Below are 18191 nucleotides of genomic sequence, written 5' to 3' on the forward strand. Positions count from 1 at the left end.
CCTAACTAGCAAGACCAGTGGCAAGGGATGATGGGAATTGTAGTCCAAAAACAGCTGGAGGCCCAAGGTTGGGAAACACTGACTTAAGGGACCATAGGTATGAAGTAGCCTCCTAAGAACTTCCAACACTCATAAGGAATAATAGAATCATGGAACTGTAGAGCTGGAAGGGGTCATCGAATGTAGCCCAGCTCAGGCAATGCAGGAATATTATGCTCAACATGGGAGTGAGTTGGTTTTAAAGCCTTGGCAACGGCAAGTGACCATTTCATCACCCTGTACCCAGATTTTGATGCTTGGGGTACCATGTTTGTGACGGGAGAATTAAAATCTATTCCTGGGGCTGCCACAAAAAGCAGCTATTTAGGATTGAGATTGGCAACAAATCAATGCTTAGGATGCAGTGTACCCCAAGCTTCAACACTGAAGACATATTATACTGGAACAGGTGGAAGATACGCAGAATTAAGGGGTAACTGGTGACTTTAAGCTTCAGTTTCTTAGTTAAATACGGGTGTTCTCTCCCCCCCCCCCACAAATGGGCCAATCTAGTTCTGAAAGTGTATGAATTCTATTCCTTATACTAAAGCCACGATACTACTTTAAAGCTATTCATGCACTTGCAAAATATTTAAGCTACTTTACACAAGCAGTTTAATTTAGAATAAAAACCTGCCACCATACAACTACAGATATTTCTAGTGGTTAATTCTATGGAGTTCCAAGGAAAACATAGAACACAACAATGTCGCATTGATTTTTTTTAAAACAAAAGTTAATTTTACAAGTTCAATACAACTTTCTTCTGTTTTCCTTTTTTTAAAATCTCAAGAAGATATTTAATGAGCAATATGTATTCATGAAGATATAAAGAGAAAAAAAATCACAAACACTCCCAGCGGAAGAACAAATTATTTCTGTTGCCACTTGATAGTCAAAACACAACAAAGACCCACACACTTGTTCAGAGGTGCTGTAATAGGACAGGGTCTACAATGAAACACCATTTACACTAGAACTTCAAGGAACAGAAGTGTAGAGAGATTAACAGGGAGAGTGCAAGATTAACATGCCACAAATAGAAAATAAGGTCAGAACTGGCGTTGCCCCAAGACCTTCTTTGAGTAATTTGTGGGGGGGAAGATTCTATTGAAAATTTCTTCCACTGCCTACATAGACAGACTCGTGGCTACATCATTTTTTTTTTCTCATCTTATTTTCTATTCCTAGAGTGTGCTTTCGTTTATTAATAAGTGCATATAAGCCATGGGATCCATCCACAACACCAAAAAATAAAAAATCAAAAAAATCCAAAGAAGTTCAACAAAAACAACCACAAAGAAGAAATGTTAATGCTTCACAAGAGCAAATAGGGACAAAGCTTGATGAGCCAATTAAAAGCAAGCTTTTGGTGAATTATACAGTACCGTAGGAAGGCACTAATTCTCGGGTATGAATGTCGCCACATATCAACACCTGGCTTCCTAAATGAAGAGTAAAATTACAAAGCTTTCACTTCAATATTGATTACCTCCCTTCATCTACTTGCTGTAGAACCTGCGTGCCTACTTACTATGGTCTATATAAAACGTTCTTCCATCCAAATGTATCCTTTCCTCCCAACCAGGCTGTAATTAAAGAACAAAAATAAACAAATAAACAAAACAACATCAGCAGGAGAATTAATATTTATTGATGTACTAATGTGCACTTATTTCAAGCAGGCAAACCTATCTTCTTCTCCCTTTAAGAACGCTCCACGTTGGTATATACAGTTGTTCTGTGGTTCGGTTTTGCATTCTGCGCCATGTGCGATCCAAGGAACGCATGGCTCTCTTGCACACAATGGGTACCACCTATTCCAGGGAAGGGAACCAGATTGCGTATACCAAATGGTGATATGTGGATCTGGTTCTTTGCCATCAAACCAACGGACAGGGAGAACGTCGAAGCCAAATGGAAGCTGCTTTCGTTCCTGGAGAATGATTGGATTCTAGGTCTGGACAGAGGATGTTCCCAACAACAAAGCCTCCATTGCCAGAGTTGAGAAAGACAGAGAGGGCGTGCGCTGCAACCTGAAGGTTCCAGATTCGGCCCCTGGCTTCTCTACTCTCAGGGAGCAGGGCTCAGAAATGCTTCTGATGTGGGAGGGCTGCTTGCCGTCAGAACTGACAGTACAGTCGTACTTCGGAAATCGAACAGAATCCGTTCCGGAAGTCCATTTGACTTCCAAAACGTTTTGACTTTTGATTGGCTGCAGGAAGCTCCTGCAGCCAATCGGAAGCCGCGGAAGCCTCGTTGGACGTTCGGCTTCCAAAAGAACATTCGAAAACAGGAACACTCACTTCTGGTTCTCAACCGTTCAGGAGCCGGAACGTTCGACTCCCAAGGCGTTCGGGAGCCGAAGTACGACTGTATGGGGCTAAGGATAAACCCACAGTCTGACTCCGTGTTAAGGCAGCTTCTTAGAATAGTTTTATTCTTAGCCTTTAGAATAGGGGCACGTACAAATGGAACACAACACAGCTTTCCCCAGGAGGTAAACATAATATGTGTGTTGGGGTGGGGGAAGAGACCGCTGAGAGCAACAAAATCGGTTCACTTGTTTCTTATTACTAGAATGCAAACCAGTGGCATCTTCCTACAATCCTACAAATTGTCTGCCTCTCAGGCGACAGTCTGAAATGCAAAGTTGTCATTTACTCGTGTAAATTAAAGCCACGAAGCAGACTCTCTGTTTACGCTGCAGAAAAGAATCCAGCCATTAAGCTGGATTTGAGAAGGCCTATGAAAGAACAGGGGAGAATAATATGTACATATATACATATATCTCCATTAGCAGGCTGAGAATGTATTATGAAATGAGTCATATTCCCTAATGATGATATTTGCAAGTCTTCCCTCTCTTTAAAGCCTAACTGCTTTGGATTTGGTAGCAACCATCCGGAATCCAGAGACCGTGCAGTGATTTAACCTTCAGCGAAGGCTACGTTTGTCCTTTCATATGCCACAGCTAAATGGGCAGGCATCGCAGCCAAGCAGTCAAGTGACTGGACACTTCAAAAGTGCTGTTAGAAAGACTCTGGGGGACACGTTTTTTGTTTACAGTAAAGCAGCAGGAACAGCAGACACAACCGCCACCGCACACAAATCTATCCACACATGCAGCAAGCGTCTAGATCAAACTGTACAAACGTGTGAAGGTGGATACTTACAGGAAGGGGACCTAAGTCGTTAGGGTTTAAAGCAGCTTTTGAACGCAGGTGCACTGGGAATTTCAGCCGCGGATCTTCCTGTAATTACAAGCAAGTTGCCGTAAGAACACCATAGCTTGGATCTGCACACACATCCATTTCATATTTAAACCTTTACTCGGGCCTCTCCTATCAAAGCCATTTCTTCACTAATTCTTTGATTCCGAGAAGAAGTAGTCACTTTGTATACTGAACCTTGCAACCCACTATTGCATTTGTGGCGTAACGCAAACCACCTACACAACCATTTTAAAGGAATGTTTTCTTTAGGAGTGCATAGTTCTTTAGTTTCTTTAGGAGTGCATAGGAGAGCAGATGCAAACGGTTTTCAACAGTAACTCGTGCAACTGTTTTAGCTTCTTCCCCCTTCCCATGAAAACAACATTCCTTATAGCTGATTAGCAAACTGCATGCTGAGCTTTCAAATAATGTAATGGGCTTCGTTAAAACCTTATAGCTAGAAATCTCACACGTGGCTTTCGGTATATCTCTAAGGGCTGCAACCCTAAACCTACTCTACCTAAACCCAGCTCTACCTCTCTTTCAAATCAGAACCAGTGAAGATCCTGTGTGAGTGCCTGGAGGCGGTTGGAGGATGGATGGCGGCTAATGGATTGAGGTTGAATCCCGACAAGACAGAAGTACTGTTCTTGGGGGACGGGGCGGGCTGGTGTAGAGCACTCCCTGGTTCTGAATGGGGTTAACTGTGCCCCTGAAGGACCAGGTGCACAGCCTGGGAGTCATTTTGGACTCACAGCTGTCCATGGAGACACAGGTCAATTCTGTATCCAGGGCAGCTGTCTACAAGCTCCACCTGGTATGCAGGCTGAGACCCTACCTGCCTGCGGACTGTCTGGCCAGAGTGGTGCATGCTCTAGTTATCTCCCATTTGGACTACAGCAATGCACGCTACATGGGGCTACCTTTGAAGGTGACCCGGAAACTACAACTAATCCAGAACGCGGCAGCTAGACTGGTGATTGGGGGCAGTCGCTGAGACTACATAACACCGGTCTTGAAAGACCTACATTGGCTCCCAGTACGTTTCCGAGCACAATTCAAAGTGTTGGTGTTGACCTTTAAAGCCCTAAACAGCCTCGGCCCAGTATACCTGAAGGAGCGTCTCCACCCCCATTGTTCTGCCCGGACGCTGAGGTCCAGTGCCAAGGGCCTTCTGGCAGTTCCCTCATTGCGAGAAGCAAAGCTACAGGGAACCAGGCAGAGGGCCTTCTCGATAGTGGTGCCCACCCTGTGGAATGCCCTCCCATCTGATGTCAAAGAGATAAACAACTACCTGACATTTAGAAGACATCTGAAGGCAGCCCTGTTCAGGTAAGTTTTTAATGTGCGACATTTTAATGTATTTTTAATCTTTGTTGGAGGCCACCCAGAGTGGCTGGGGAAACCCAGCCAGATGGGCAGGGTACAAATAATAAATTATTATTATTATTATTATTATTATTATTATTATTATTATTATTACTTAGCTGGCAGTAAGCCCCATTGAATTTATGACTAGACAGGATAGCAGCCTATTAAAATCTCCTACAGGGTTGTGTGCAGCTCAGCAGAGGTCTGCAGTTTATTTTTCGCTATGCAGTTTCACTCTGTCTCAATTATTCTGCAGATGGCCAGATATGCAGGCTGATATTGTAACACCTTTTTTTATTTATTTCCGGTGTCTGGAGGAGCCTGGGAGGCTGAACGTGAGGCAGAAGGATTGGGAGAGTTGCTATCAGTGAGCATTTACAATGCTTAGCTAGCTGGACCAATGGTCTGACTTGATATGAAGGCAGCCTTCCATGCCAATAAAAGCATAAGAGAAAGCAGCACGGCAGGATACAGAGAGAAGCTTTGAAGATGGTGTTGTGTGTGCAGAGATCACAGAGATAACAAGAATTATAGAACTGTAGAGTTGGAAGGGACCATGAGGGTCATCTAATCGAACCCACTGCAATGCAGGAATCTTTTGCCCGACATGGGGCTCAAACCCATGAGATTTAAGAGTATTGTGCTCTACCAACTGAGCTATCCCTGGATGTAAACGACGACATCAAGAGAGCAAAGCAAATGAGCTCAGAATGCACCGTAAGCTCCTTAGGGAAAGGACATGTCTATATATATATATATATATATATATATATATGTGTGTGTGTGTGTGTGTGTGTGTGTGTGTGTATTCATTCTCTAAAATGCCAAGTACTGTGGCCTAGCAACAATAATAATAATTGACTGGAGAAGTTGGAGAAACTGGCTATTTTCAGCACAGAGCATGCAATATAGGGTTATAGGGCAAAAGCTTTAATGCATAATGTGCGTCTGCTGAGCTGCTGCTAAGAAGCAGGAGAACATAATATTTAAAGTTCCATGGAGTAGCTTATCGGGGGGGGGGGGGGGACATCACAGGCTGAAACGATAGTTCAAAAAAGAAACAAGTGTAGAAGCCGCCTGTAGACTACCCTCTACTGAATTCTGCTGAAATTTATTGTGGTATCTCCCCACTCCCTGCCGCTTCCACCCCAACTTTCACATGTTTTCTGGTCTCTGTTGCTAACCCCTGTATACCCCCCAGGTCCCCCGCAAAAGAGATGCACACATTTGGAATTCCTCTTACCCATGTGGTGGTCTTTGTGTTATGATCGATAAAGAAAGGTCTGCCATTGGGTGCTATTCGCATCTCCCAGCCAGGAGGTAAGAAGCTTTGCGTCAACTTATGCTGTGGTTTTGGAGAATTGTAGGGAGAAGGCTGCGGAGATTGGGGGTTAGAAAGGGTGTCCTTCACAGCTCTTCGCACAGGAGAGTCCCTGATCAGTCCCTGTGGGAAGAAGCAGCGGTAAGAATCAAGACGGCCATCTTATAGTGTGAAAGATGCCAGGTTTAAAAAAAAAAATTCTTTATTCATTATTACATTTCCATCCCACTTCGAAGGGCACGCACTCTTCTCTGCCTCCCCATTTAATCCTCACAACAACCCTGTTCAGTAGGTTAGGACAGGGGGTGGCAACCTAAGGCCCATGGGCCACAAAAGGCCCACAGGGGCTGTTCAACTGGTCCACGAGCTGCCTCCAAACCGAGTCGCCCGCTCGGCGAGTCCCCGCGCGCTGCGTTAAACAGGTGCGGTGCAGGGACTCCTTTCCATGGCACCGGAAATCGCGTCTGCGCAGACGCCAGAAATCGCAGGCACGCGCACTCACACTCATGTGATCTGGCCCATGGAGGGATCTCCTGTAGAGTGAACCGTCCCAGGCGAGGTAAACCTGGGTTAGGCTAAGAGACTGGCCTCAAGGTTACCCAGTGAACTTTTATGTCGCTCAGTGGGGATTTGAACCCAGGTCTCGCAGGTTCTAGTCCAGTGCACTAACCACTACACCACAGAGATCTTCACTTGGGATAAAAGGATTGAAAGCACATAATTGTCCCCATTGCCTGGAAATCAGCCATTATTCCTTGTCTAATGCACTTTAAACGTGGATGCGCAATAAGCACACACACACACACAAAGTTATTATTGTGGTTAGGCTGAAACAGATGCAGAAGACAGTGCAAGCCCTGAATCTCACCTCTGAGGGCATACCCTTTCAGGAAGCGGGTGAGGAGAAACCCAAAACTCCTACCACCCACCACAATGCAATCCCATCACCCCAAAATCCGCAGCATAGGTATTTCAATGCACTAGAGCAGTGATGGCCAAACTTGGCCCTCCAGCTGTTCTGGGACTACAACTCCCATCATCCCTGGGTAACAGGACCAGTGGTCAGGGACGATGGGAACTGTAGTCCCAAAACAGCTGGAGGGCCAAGTTTGGCCATCACTGCACTACAGCAACAGCCTGCCTTTTCTTACCAAGTGTAACGCCACAATTTTAACTAAACGCTCAGAAACCACAGCATGAAAAGGAAAATAAAAGCAATGGTTTATCTTTAAGGAAAAAGGGAGCAGGGACGAGATTGAGGAGAGGAGTTCATTCCGGCCATTTTTCCAGAGCCCTAAATCCTCTCTCCCCTTCCTTCCTTCCTTCCTTCCTTCTTTCCTTCCTTCTTTCCTTCCCTCCTTCCTTCCTTATTTATTTGACTTCTTACTTGCTGTTCACCATAAGGCCCCAAAAGTGGGTTGCAGCAATGAAATATGCAATTATAAAACAAACGGAGCAATTACAACCCTAAAACAAGAAAAGCGCAAAAACAAATAAAAGCAATTCCATATATAAAACAATTAAAACAAAACAAAAAACCCTTCCTGATCTTATCACTGGGCCATTCAAATATAAGTTATACTTTGCTGGGCAACAAACAATGTGATGAGGAAGAGAGAGGAGCTAAACTTTCATATTAAGACACAGACTGTATGCAGACAAGAAGTACATTGGAGTGGGTGCAGAATATGAGGAGAAATTAGGGGGTGGGACATGAAGATCCCAGGCAGTGCCCCACCTAGGCACTGACCAAACCCACACCTTCTTGAGCTGTCTGCTTTGGGTGCCTTCAGACCTTGCCCTGATCTGAGAGTATGTATTTAAAATGAGGACTCGCACGCATCATTCGTCGGGTGCACACAGCATGCGTGCGCATGGATGTGGTAACACAGGGAAGCATAATGTGCACAGCTGTTTGAAGCTGGCAGCAGTGGGCCATTTCTTGGTGGTGAGGGTTTTGAACATTGGCCTCCCAGCCAAGAAGTGGCAAAAAGGGATTCACAATCTGAATCCTTCTTGCCATAAAATGCTGGCAATGAGAAATCTCAGTTGCGGGTTTTCAAAGTAAGGAAGCAGCTGTGCCTTCAACTACTCATTATCTTTGTAAAGCAAGGTTGCATATGCTGGCCTCATTTGTGTGCACGTCTTGTTGTTCACTGAAAGGGCAGAACTGGGTGGTAAAGCACCTGATTTGCACACAGAAGGTTTTAGGTTCAATCCCTGCCATCTCCAGGGATTGGACTGGGAATGTCTGACACCCCAGAGGACTGAGAAGTACAGACAATATTGAACCTCCTAGGAGGGTTCACATGACTCCCTCAGGCACTCCAGGCACAGGGGGTGTCCAACAATCTGATTGCTATTGGGGTAAGGTAAAAGTAAAGGGACCCCTGACCGTTAGGTCCAGTTGCGGACGACTCTGGGGTTGCAGCGCTCATCTCGCTTTACTGGCTGAGGCGAGCCGGCGTACAGCCTATGGGTCATGTGGCCAGCATGACAAAGCTGCTTCTGGTGAACCAGAGCAGCGCACGGAAATGCCGTTCACCTTCCCACCAGAGTGGTACCTATTTATCTACTTGCACTTTGACGTGCTTTCGAACTGCTAGGTTGGCAGGAGCAGGGACCGAGCAACGGGAGCTTACCCTGTCGCGGGGATTCGAACTGCCAACCTTCTGATTGGTAAGCCCTAGGCTCTGTGGTTTAACCCACAGTGCCAAATAAGGGGTCTGTCTAGTGTTCAAAGTGTGCACAGGTATATTTGCTATGCCAGCTTTTCACACTAATCAACACACTCTGAGCTGTGATATTTAAATATGTGGTGCACTGAGAATCTGACTTCATGTAATTGCAAATATTGTTACTTCTGATTTCAACCTTTCAGTATTTCATCCACTGTGGTTATTAATTCGTGCAAAGTTGTCACACTCAGTTGCTAAAAACTTAACTTCCAGTGCTTTCCTCCTCCCCAGCTGTCACTTACAATACAGAAATCATGAATATTTTCCCCAACGGCTAAATGAAAAATACAAAATCTATTCACTTGCTTTGATTCTGTAGGTGGCTATTTTTTTCTGATGTGCACCTATGGTTTTTGAGCAAATACTTCATAAATAAATTACTTCTTAGAAAAGCAGCAGTATGTGAAAGTCCAAAAACAGAAAGCAGCAGGAGATCCGAAAGTTGGGCCAATCTGAATGGGGAGAGGGGTTGCATATGGTTCATCAAATGAGTTTTTTTCACAAGATACTGCTTTTTATTATTATAAAGGGGTATCTTTGTATTATCTCAAAAGAATTAATTTCAACAGGGAAATTACTTCCCTTCACCAGAAATGTTTTCAGCAATGCAGAGACTGAATAGAATTATATCACATTGAAAGTGCCTAGATTTTCTGACCATTGAGCACAAAAATAAATGTTTGGCAGTGAACAACAATATCTACTTTACAACCAAAAGCTCATCTTCATAGAACAAACTGAACTGAAGGATTTATATTCAAATGCAAAACAGAAAATAAGAGTCAAATTGAAAAGTTACATTCATAACTCAATCTACATGCCCTTGCTTTGTTGACTGAAACAACCAAAAAAGAAGGAAATTAAAATAAACAATCTGAATATTTCTTAAGTGATGATCCTATAAGATTTGAAATAAAAATAGGAACATGTCTACTATGTTCAGCATAAGAACTGGTTAGAACAGCAACGTGTAAATGCACAAAATAAAGACAGAGGCGAAAAATAACCTGTAAGACGCAAATGTAATTTTTTTGAGGCACAAAGGAGTTTTTGCAAAAGACTGACAAGTGGACTGGAAAACTGGAAGTTAAAGTAAGGAATAACAACAAGATAGAGAGGATGGGAATCCAGGAGGAAGGGAAGGCTTGGGAATTGAAGATAGCACTTCTCACCTCAAGTGGTGCAGATAATGTTACTGTGGGAGTACTGAGGCTACGAGGCCGTCTGATCTGAGGCTCACTTAGGTGGTTGTTACTGTTTGATGTTGACCCAGTCGCACCATCCTCAGCAAGCTATTTCAGAGGCAAACACAAGTTAGCTACATGTTATGACCTTCCTCGCCAAAAGACGAGCCATTTCATGATCAAACAATTTCCAAACGTTCGTGCCGGTCGGTGAATTATTAAATAACTTTTTCAGCAATAACATTCCTGCCTAGAGGGGGGGAAATGATCACACCTGGAACAATTTCTGCCATGCTGTCAAAATCCTGCATTTCAATTGCATTCTAAATGTTTAGGAGTACCTTTTTTTTTTTTTGGAAGAGTGAAGGCTTTTATAACTATTATATCAAACCAATGTGGGTGAGGCATTTAGACAGCTCAAATTATGGGGCGATGGGGGATGAGGAAGGGAGAAAAAAGCCCAGCCCTCTTAGTCACTGTTTTGGAAGGCTACAATTTGTGTGCACGAGATCTAAAATCCAGGGGTTGGGAGGGGGTCTGTTTGTGGATTTAAGGCCTTCTGATCGGCAAGTCCTAGGCTCTGTGGTTTAACCCACAGAGCTACCCACGTCCCTTATACTATAGCACTAGGACCAGTTTATTTATTAGTATGAAACAGGTACATAAGCCCTACTAGCTAATGCTTCTTCATGTACCACATTTACTGTAGCTTGCCTACTTGCATCCAAAAGCAGGATAACTTTTGGCTGCCAAAGATTCTATTTTTGCTCAAGTTAAGTTCAACATTGGCTTCTCTCGATGCAGTCATTTCACCTCCCCATTCCACTACAGCACCTGACGTCTAAGAGTAGCAGAAAAGAACAAGTCCCGGAGAATTCCCTTGATCCTCTTTGCTATTGCAAAAAGCACCCAGGGCCTGTTGCAGGGTGAGCAGATGAATGAGTGGCAGACATGAAAAAAGGGCTGGTTCTTCACGGTTGGAACAGACAGCTGCTACAGTCACCCAGAGGCTCATTCGCAGCTTCCTGCTTGGACCAGTCTCCTGATGTATGAATGGCACCACGCTCTTAGAAAAACACTCAGTGATACAACTCCCACCAGCCAGTTAAGGTGGGAGTTGCATCACTGCTTATTCTCTGCGCCTGCTTGTTTACATAACCCGCTTACTGCTGCTCCATGCTTCTGCCTGGTTTTGAATGTTATCTTCTGGCCATGGTCAGCTCATGTACAATTTCACTTGCTTCCTTGGCTGATAACTTATAACACTGGTGTTAACAGTGGTTACAGTTAACCAGCTTCCCCTTAAGTCAGGATCTGAAACCCACTACAAATTGTAGCTTTATTGGGGGTTTATGGGGAATACCGGTTAGTCTTTTACAGACCCTCCAAGTATCCCTATTTTCCAGGAACAGCCCTGGATTTACAGAAGCTGCCCGGGTTTCCAAATTGTGCCTGGAATTTTCCGCTTTTCCTTAGGATATCCCTATTTCCATTGGAGAAATGTTGGAGGGTATGGAGTTATCCGACCCCCCCCCCCAGCCACCTAAAGGCAGCCCTATATAAGAGTGGCTGGGGCAGCCCAGTCACATGGGTGGGGTATAAATAGCAATAATAATAATAATAATAATAATAATAATAATAATAATAGAATAGGATGTCCCAGTTTTCATTAAAGAAATGTGGGAGGCTACGTTAGCATTGTGAGGGAAAGGGGAGAAATTGCTCCAAGGAAAGTAAGAGCTGCACTGAAGACCCACTGCGTTCTTCGGGATCGGTTCCACTTTGTTAAAATGCAGGTAACTTTTTGTCTTCAACAAGCAAAAACGTTGAGTGCTCTTGCTGCAGTTTGACAACCACAGCTTCATTTAGGCAAGCAGGAACAGAGAATTTTGCTCTTCTTCACCTAGTGACAATATAGCCCATCACCATCTTGCAATGACCCAGTTCTGCCGCCCCCTCCCCCAAGTGAAGATGTTATTAAGCGGATGAAGGGTGGACATGTGTCACAACGCGCACCTCCCAGGTTTGATGCGTATTGAAACTGGCACTGGCCTGCGCCAAACAGAGCAGATCTTGCTTTAGTCAATGCATGTCTCCTCAGCTAAAACCAATTACTTCCCCAGAAATTGTCCTCCCCCACGCCTATAGCTGTCATTCTGAAATTTGACACGGCCACAGAATGGAAACGACTCCACACACTCTAGAAAACATTCTGTCGCTTTTCTCTGGATAGCAAGTTCCGTACCTGCATGATAGGACGAGTCCAAGTTGTGGTTCGATTGTTATGATTGACATAGTAAGTACGACCCTTAGCATCTTTCCGCTCTTCCCAGCCCGAAGGTAAGCCCGGTGTAGTATGTACATAGGCCACTGATGGCTGTTTATGCAAGAAATTACCATAGTGTTACTATGTGACAGCGGGTCATTCGTACAAACAACATTTGCAGCAGCAGTACAACCAGGAAGTGTGTGTCGGCACAGCACCTCCCTCTTAGAAGGCAGGCTCACGTTCAGATACACAAGGATTCATTTCCATCCTCTGGAGCATGGGTCACAAAAGTGACAAGAAAATTGCAATGTGCTGAAACCAAGAGGGATACAAACATTGTCCAGCTTGAGAGAAGCGTATTTCACTTTATCCTCACTGAAGATACTGTTTGTTCATGAAAGACAGGCAACAGGAAGAGCGGAAGAGTATAAAAAGACTTAGCAGAATCAAACTGTACTGCCAGGAGCACCGAGAAGAAAATTATTTTACTCCCATTAACCAGCATTCCTTGAAATAATGCACAATTGTTTGTTTCCCTAGCTAGCTGAAATAAGTCAGCAGAAACAGGAGGGTTGTCAAACCTTTTGTGGCTTGTGGGCAATATTTGTTTTGCTGGGTCACAGGCTGTGCAGCCTTGAATCCAAATATGTTGGTTAATAATGAAACAGACTTTCAGACATGTCACCATCCATTGTATAATATATGGGGTTTACAAATATTTGAGCTTTGTATTCTTGTTTTTATGATGTCTTCCTTCCATGAAGCTCCCTTGCCTCCACTTTTTATTCTCAAAACAACCTTCTGAGATAGGTGAAGACCAGGGTTTCCCAAACTGGGTGTCTGTTTTTGGACTACAGTTCCCATCATCCCTGACCACTGGCCCTGCTAGCTTGGGATGATGGGAGTTGTAGTCCAATGACAGCTGGAGACCCAAGCTTGGGAAACACTGGGTTAGACTGAGAGTCACCCCATGAACTTATTTGGACTTGGGTCTTCCCAGGTTTAGTTTGGTACTCTAATCACTACAGTCACACTGGCTCAGTGGCAAATCACCTGCTTTGCATTGCAGAAGGACCCAGGTTAAATCCTTGGCATCTCTGGGTAGTGTTGGGGAAGTCTCCTACCTGAAACTCTAGACTGCTGCTAGCAGTCAGTGTACGCAATATGGTTTGAGTCCACATAAGGCAACTTCCTATGTCCTCAAGTGGTTTCTATGTTCCTTCTTAAGGCCAAGGCTTCTTGCAGGCACCTGTTCTGCTGCTTGCAAACTCAGGCAGAAATATTGACACTGCAAACCACTTACTAATCACCTGCTAACAACTGCTGAGCCCTACTTTGGTCTCTGAGGTTTCATAGGAAACTCCCCCCATTTGTCAAGGTGTTCCTCATAACTAATGACCGTAGAATGTGAGATTCCCTGGTTGCAATACAATAAAGGCAATACAAGACAGGAAAACCAGGTATGCCAAATCAGGCCAGAGTGCAAACAATGTAGGTTTCACTGTTTATGAACTTTCCCCCTATATTCACAAAGGAATGTATCTGTATACACACAGTCACTGAAGGTAAAACTATACATTACGTTTAATATGTGGCAGTGGTTTCTTACTCAGATGTAAGCAGTGGGGATCTGGATCAGAGCCCCGGCCACAATACCAGGAACTAAACCAAGTCTCCATGGCAGCTAGAAACAGTGAAAAGGCTCCCCTTGTTACCAAGGCAAGGTAGGTTTTTTTGGGGTTTTTTGTTTATTGTAAATGGAGTGAGAATTTCAGAGATGGTCACAGTTGGGGAAGAAACTGCTATACATCAGTAACAACCTACGTGGATTAAAGTCTGCGATCTTTCTGTGGAAGTAAAAATAAAGCCACACATTCAGGAAGCTGAAGCAAGAATTGATCGTGGGTGCTGATGAACATTTATATGTTATCCGGAACAGTTTCAGATGGAATTGTGGGTACAGATTTGAAAATTGTTTTGAATTTTGTTTTGTTTAAAGAAGGTGAGAGGTACGGTAACTCTTGCTCTGAAAAACGTGGTGCTTTTTAAAAAATGCATGTTATGAGAATGATGATTAATTAATGATGACTAGAAAGGAAAAATATGGAAACACCAGAAAGGACTGCTCTATATCTCTCTCTACACACACATATATAAAAGAAACCAAGCAGTCTTGTGTGAAATCCTCTTAAGAGCTAACAAATACTTTATGCTCAGCTGGCATCACAGTTTGGTACACTCTCCCTTTTCTGCACATCCTTTTGCTCTAAAAATGTCTCCACTGATTTAAAGTTGAGGGGAAACTAATATTAAATGTGCAAAACGGGATGGGGCCTGTCTCCGAAGGGATCTTGTGGTAGTGGAAGGGCAAGTCTTAACGTTGTGCAACAAGGGATCCAACACGCCAGCTTTGCTAGCGGAAGCTTGTTGTGCAACCGGATTGTGCAATGCATCACACAATCAAAGTTACCAGCAACCTGCTAATGCGTTCTCTTGTGGAACAACTTTCTACTAGTATTCTGGCAGTGAAAATATTATGCTGCTAAGTGGGTTGGATACAACCCTAAATAATTTAGGAGATTGTGGGCTGTATCCAACAAAGCATATTCTGCTTACGCAATGGGGCAGTCCCCTTCTTCTGGGCAGCCCTCTCTTTGAGGGGTTTGTCCAGTTTTAGTCTGGATTCAGATGAAGACTCCTAAGAAGGTGGAGCAGGGGTCTTGAAGTTGCCCGTCAAAACAAAACACCCAGACAGCACACTCAACAGGCACTCAGCCTTCCTCTTTATTACTGTACTTATATATAAATTATAGTAATTATTTCTCTATGTGCATCAAAAAATGCAAATTAGTGCAAGGAATTATTATTTTTTTGAAATCTGGGGTGTGTGATGCATTTCTTCCCCCCCCCTAGCAGTGCTTAAGTGGCCCATTTGAAAAGTTAGTAAGGTCTCAATATGAATGTCAACAGAGACAGGGAATGATGCAATTGCCTAGGAATAAAAAGTTATCTCTTGCTATTCAAGTACAGTCATACCTCGGGTTACGAACTCTGTGGGTTGTGCGTTTTTGGGTTGCGGACCACACTGGACCCGGAAGTATCGGAACGCGTTACTTCCGGGTTTCGGCACTCACGCATGCGCAGGAGCACAAAATGACATCACATGCATGCGCAGAAGCACCAAATCGTGTCACACGCGTCCACAGACGTGGCGCTGCAGGTTGCGAATATGCCTCCTGCACGGATCATGTTCACAACCTGAGGTATGACTGTAACTAGATTTCCTTTCTGGGCTATATCAATTTTTAAACTTATGCTCCGCAAAGATTAAAATAAATAAAGCTGTGCTTTAATTTCCAAGAAAACACTTCTCATGCATTTTAGTCATTACCCCTTCCTCTCTGTTTCAAGCTGATCTATATTAATGTAAGCCCCCCCCACCTGAAATAGTCGGTGAAGAAATGGCAACGGATTAAAGAATGAGTGCCAATACTCTAGACCACCTGGTATAATCTTTAACCTGCTGTTGCAACATAAAGCTTTCTCCAAAAAATGAACAACTAGAACCTCCGTCGACTTCTGCTGTCCTTTATAGATTTTTGTATTGTTTTCAGATTAGTACCACTGCCAATGCTAAGGGTATTAATTAAAACCACTATGCTTAAAATGCCCAAAGTACTTGTAGCCAAGTTGAAAAACAGAATGTGCCTCCATGGCCCAATAAGAGACATGAAAGTTGTGAGGACCAAGTTAGAACATTCAATGGATTCTTGGGCAGCCACTGATGATGGTATTGCTGTACCTCCCCCCTTTTTGGCACTCTGGTAAGTGCTGGACAGCTGCTGTTATAATGGCCCACAACATCCTGAATTAATGCTATTTCACTGTAGGAGTAGCTCTGCTCCCTTTTCCTCCTCCTATATAAGCCTGTCCATTCATGCAGAAATGAAATTGCTTTGAGGACCTCATGCTGTGAGTCTCTTCAAACCTGGAACCAGTCTGCTGTTAAACCCCATACAGAGTGTATGTAAAAAGCTAAAAGACTCCTGGATGGTTAAGTCCAGTCGAATTCGACTATGGGGTGCACCACTCCTCTCCGCTTTCAGGCCGAGGGAGCCGGCGTTTCTCCACAGACAGCTTTCCGGATCATGTGGCCAGCAGGACTAAACCGCTTCTGGCACAACGGAAAACTGTGATGAGTGCCAGAGCGCATGGAAATGCCGTTTACCTTCCCGCCGCAGCAATACCTATTTATCTACTTGAACTGGCGTGCTTTTGAACTGCTAGGTTGGCAGGAGCTGGGACACAGTAACGGGAGCTCACCCCGTCATGGGGATTCGAACCGCCGACCTTCCGATCGGCAAGCCCAAGAGGCTTGGTGGTTTAGACCACAGTGCCACCTGCTCCCTTTTACCTTTAGCGTGTATGTAGGTGGAATTGGTTGTGGTCATTCATGCTTTCTGCTTACTGGTTGGGGTTATATCCTCCCTGCCCCCCCCCCCGAATTTTCCAGTCACTTGGGTTATGGTGGAGGGGCCTGGCAAAGTACCCTATACTGTGTTTTCCCTCTGATTTGTTGTTTTGTTTCCCATGCCCATCACCAATGGCATCCCTATTTACACTGGTCCAAATGGAGAGAATTCACAGGTGGGCATTCCAATAAAATTAAGTCAAAATTGCAGCAAGTATTTCCCCTTTGGGGATCGCGGAGATAAACGCTCTGCTCCTAGTTCTTAAAAATTCCTGCACCTACACAAATTTCTCCTTCCTCCTCCTCCTCCTCTTTTGGTACGAGAAGAAGCTGGGAAGCAGCCTTTCAAGAAATAAAAAATACATTGGAATAAACTTCAAAGGCCAGGTCCAAAATGATGTACAAGAAGGGTGCGTGGTAGGAAAAATCATGCCTATCATATTGTGGGTTCTTTTGGATGTGCGGCTTTATAATTTGAACTGTATCAGTTGTTTATATTAAAATTTTATTATAATTTTACTGTATGGTGTCTACGTAGCTGAAAGATGAGGGTTGTGTGTGTGTGTATAATATTCGCTCACTGAGAGAAGTGAGCTTACAGGGAACTAGGCAGAGGGCCTTCTTGGTAGCTGCACCCACCCTGTGGAACGGCCTCCCATCAGATGTCAAGGAACAACTTTATTAACAACTATCTGACTTTTAGAAGACATTTGAAGGTAGCCCTTTTTAGGGAAGCCTTTAATGTTTGATGTTTTACCGTGTTTTTAATATTCTGTTGGCTGGGAGAACCCCAGTCAGATGGGCGGCATAAGAAACTGAAGGACTGGGGAGAAGAAGTCTGTTTTCTGTTCACCCACAATTTACGCCGCGAGTGCTGGGAAAAGGTGATCTATCTCACAAAAGAGGCACAACAAGGAAAGTTGACATCTGTACACCCTGAAGCCAAAGAGTTACATGCACAGATGGGGGGGGGGGGGAAACGAATAGCCCATAAAAGACCTAAAAAGCTAACATTCTGGAGAGAAGCCAGGAGAAGAGAAAAGAACAGGACAGAGTCTGGGCTTATAGGAAGAGAATATATTTGGCTTGATAAAGGCATGATTACCGTTGACTCTTCACCTCCAGTGACAGTTGAAGAACGAACTCTCCTAGATGGGACGCTCGGCTGTTAAATAACAATTGTTACAATTAAGGGGTGGTTGGGAACGGAGGTCACAGATGATGTGCATGTCTTCCGGAAGAAACAAAAGCCCACTTTAAAATACTGTATCAACTTTAAAGGTGAGGAAAGATGCTATCAGTCCCTGATAATGTAAGGAAAATGGCGGCCACTTATTACAGCAGATATGAGGTGTCGGCACTTGGGTCCAAAATACTTCTGTTTTCATTTCCACCTAGAGATGACTTCATAATTTGACCGCAGCTCCAGAACAATATTATACTATTGGATTCCACACAAGCATAACTATGTGTACACTTGCACTCAAAGCACTTGGGTACTCGAAGCAGCAAGTAAGGCAATGTGTCAAACACTAGGTAGGACAATTAAATCTATTCCTTTTCTACAGGCAGGAACACAAAGA

General features: G+C 44.0%; 1 protein-coding gene across 10 annotated transcripts in view; it reads right to left on the reverse strand.

The window, feature by feature from the left end:
• The window catches only part of NEDD4L (NEDD4 like E3 ubiquitin protein ligase), a 260860-nt gene that overhangs the window by 34337 nt on the left and 208332 nt on the right, over positions 1 to 18191 (reverse strand). For 4 of the 10 annotated variants that reach the window (XM_079994713.1, XM_079994708.1, XM_079994716.1 and 1 more), the window contains 7 exons: positions 17714 to 17773; positions 12114 to 12245; positions 9857 to 9976; positions 5869 to 6069; positions 3216 to 3293; positions 1574 to 1628; positions 1428 to 1484 (listed from right to left, as the gene is read on the reverse strand). In XM_079994713.1, the coding sequence (XP_079850839.1) occupies positions 1428 to 1484; positions 1574 to 1628; positions 3216 to 3293; positions 5869 to 6069; positions 9857 to 9976; positions 12114 to 12245; positions 17714 to 17773 (703 nt within the window). The remainder of the gene's footprint in view (positions 1 to 1427; positions 1485 to 1573; positions 1629 to 3215; positions 3294 to 5868; positions 6070 to 9856; positions 9977 to 12113; positions 12246 to 17713; positions 17774 to 18191) is intronic. The other 6 variants (XM_079994714.1, XM_079994709.1, XM_079994715.1 and 3 more) reach the window with 4 other exon arrangements.

Source organism: Podarcis cretensis (assembly GCF_951804945.1).
Source record: "Podarcis cretensis genome assembly, chromosome: 11".
NCBI lineage: Eukaryota > Metazoa > Chordata > Lepidosauria > Squamata > Lacertidae > Podarcis > Podarcis cretensis.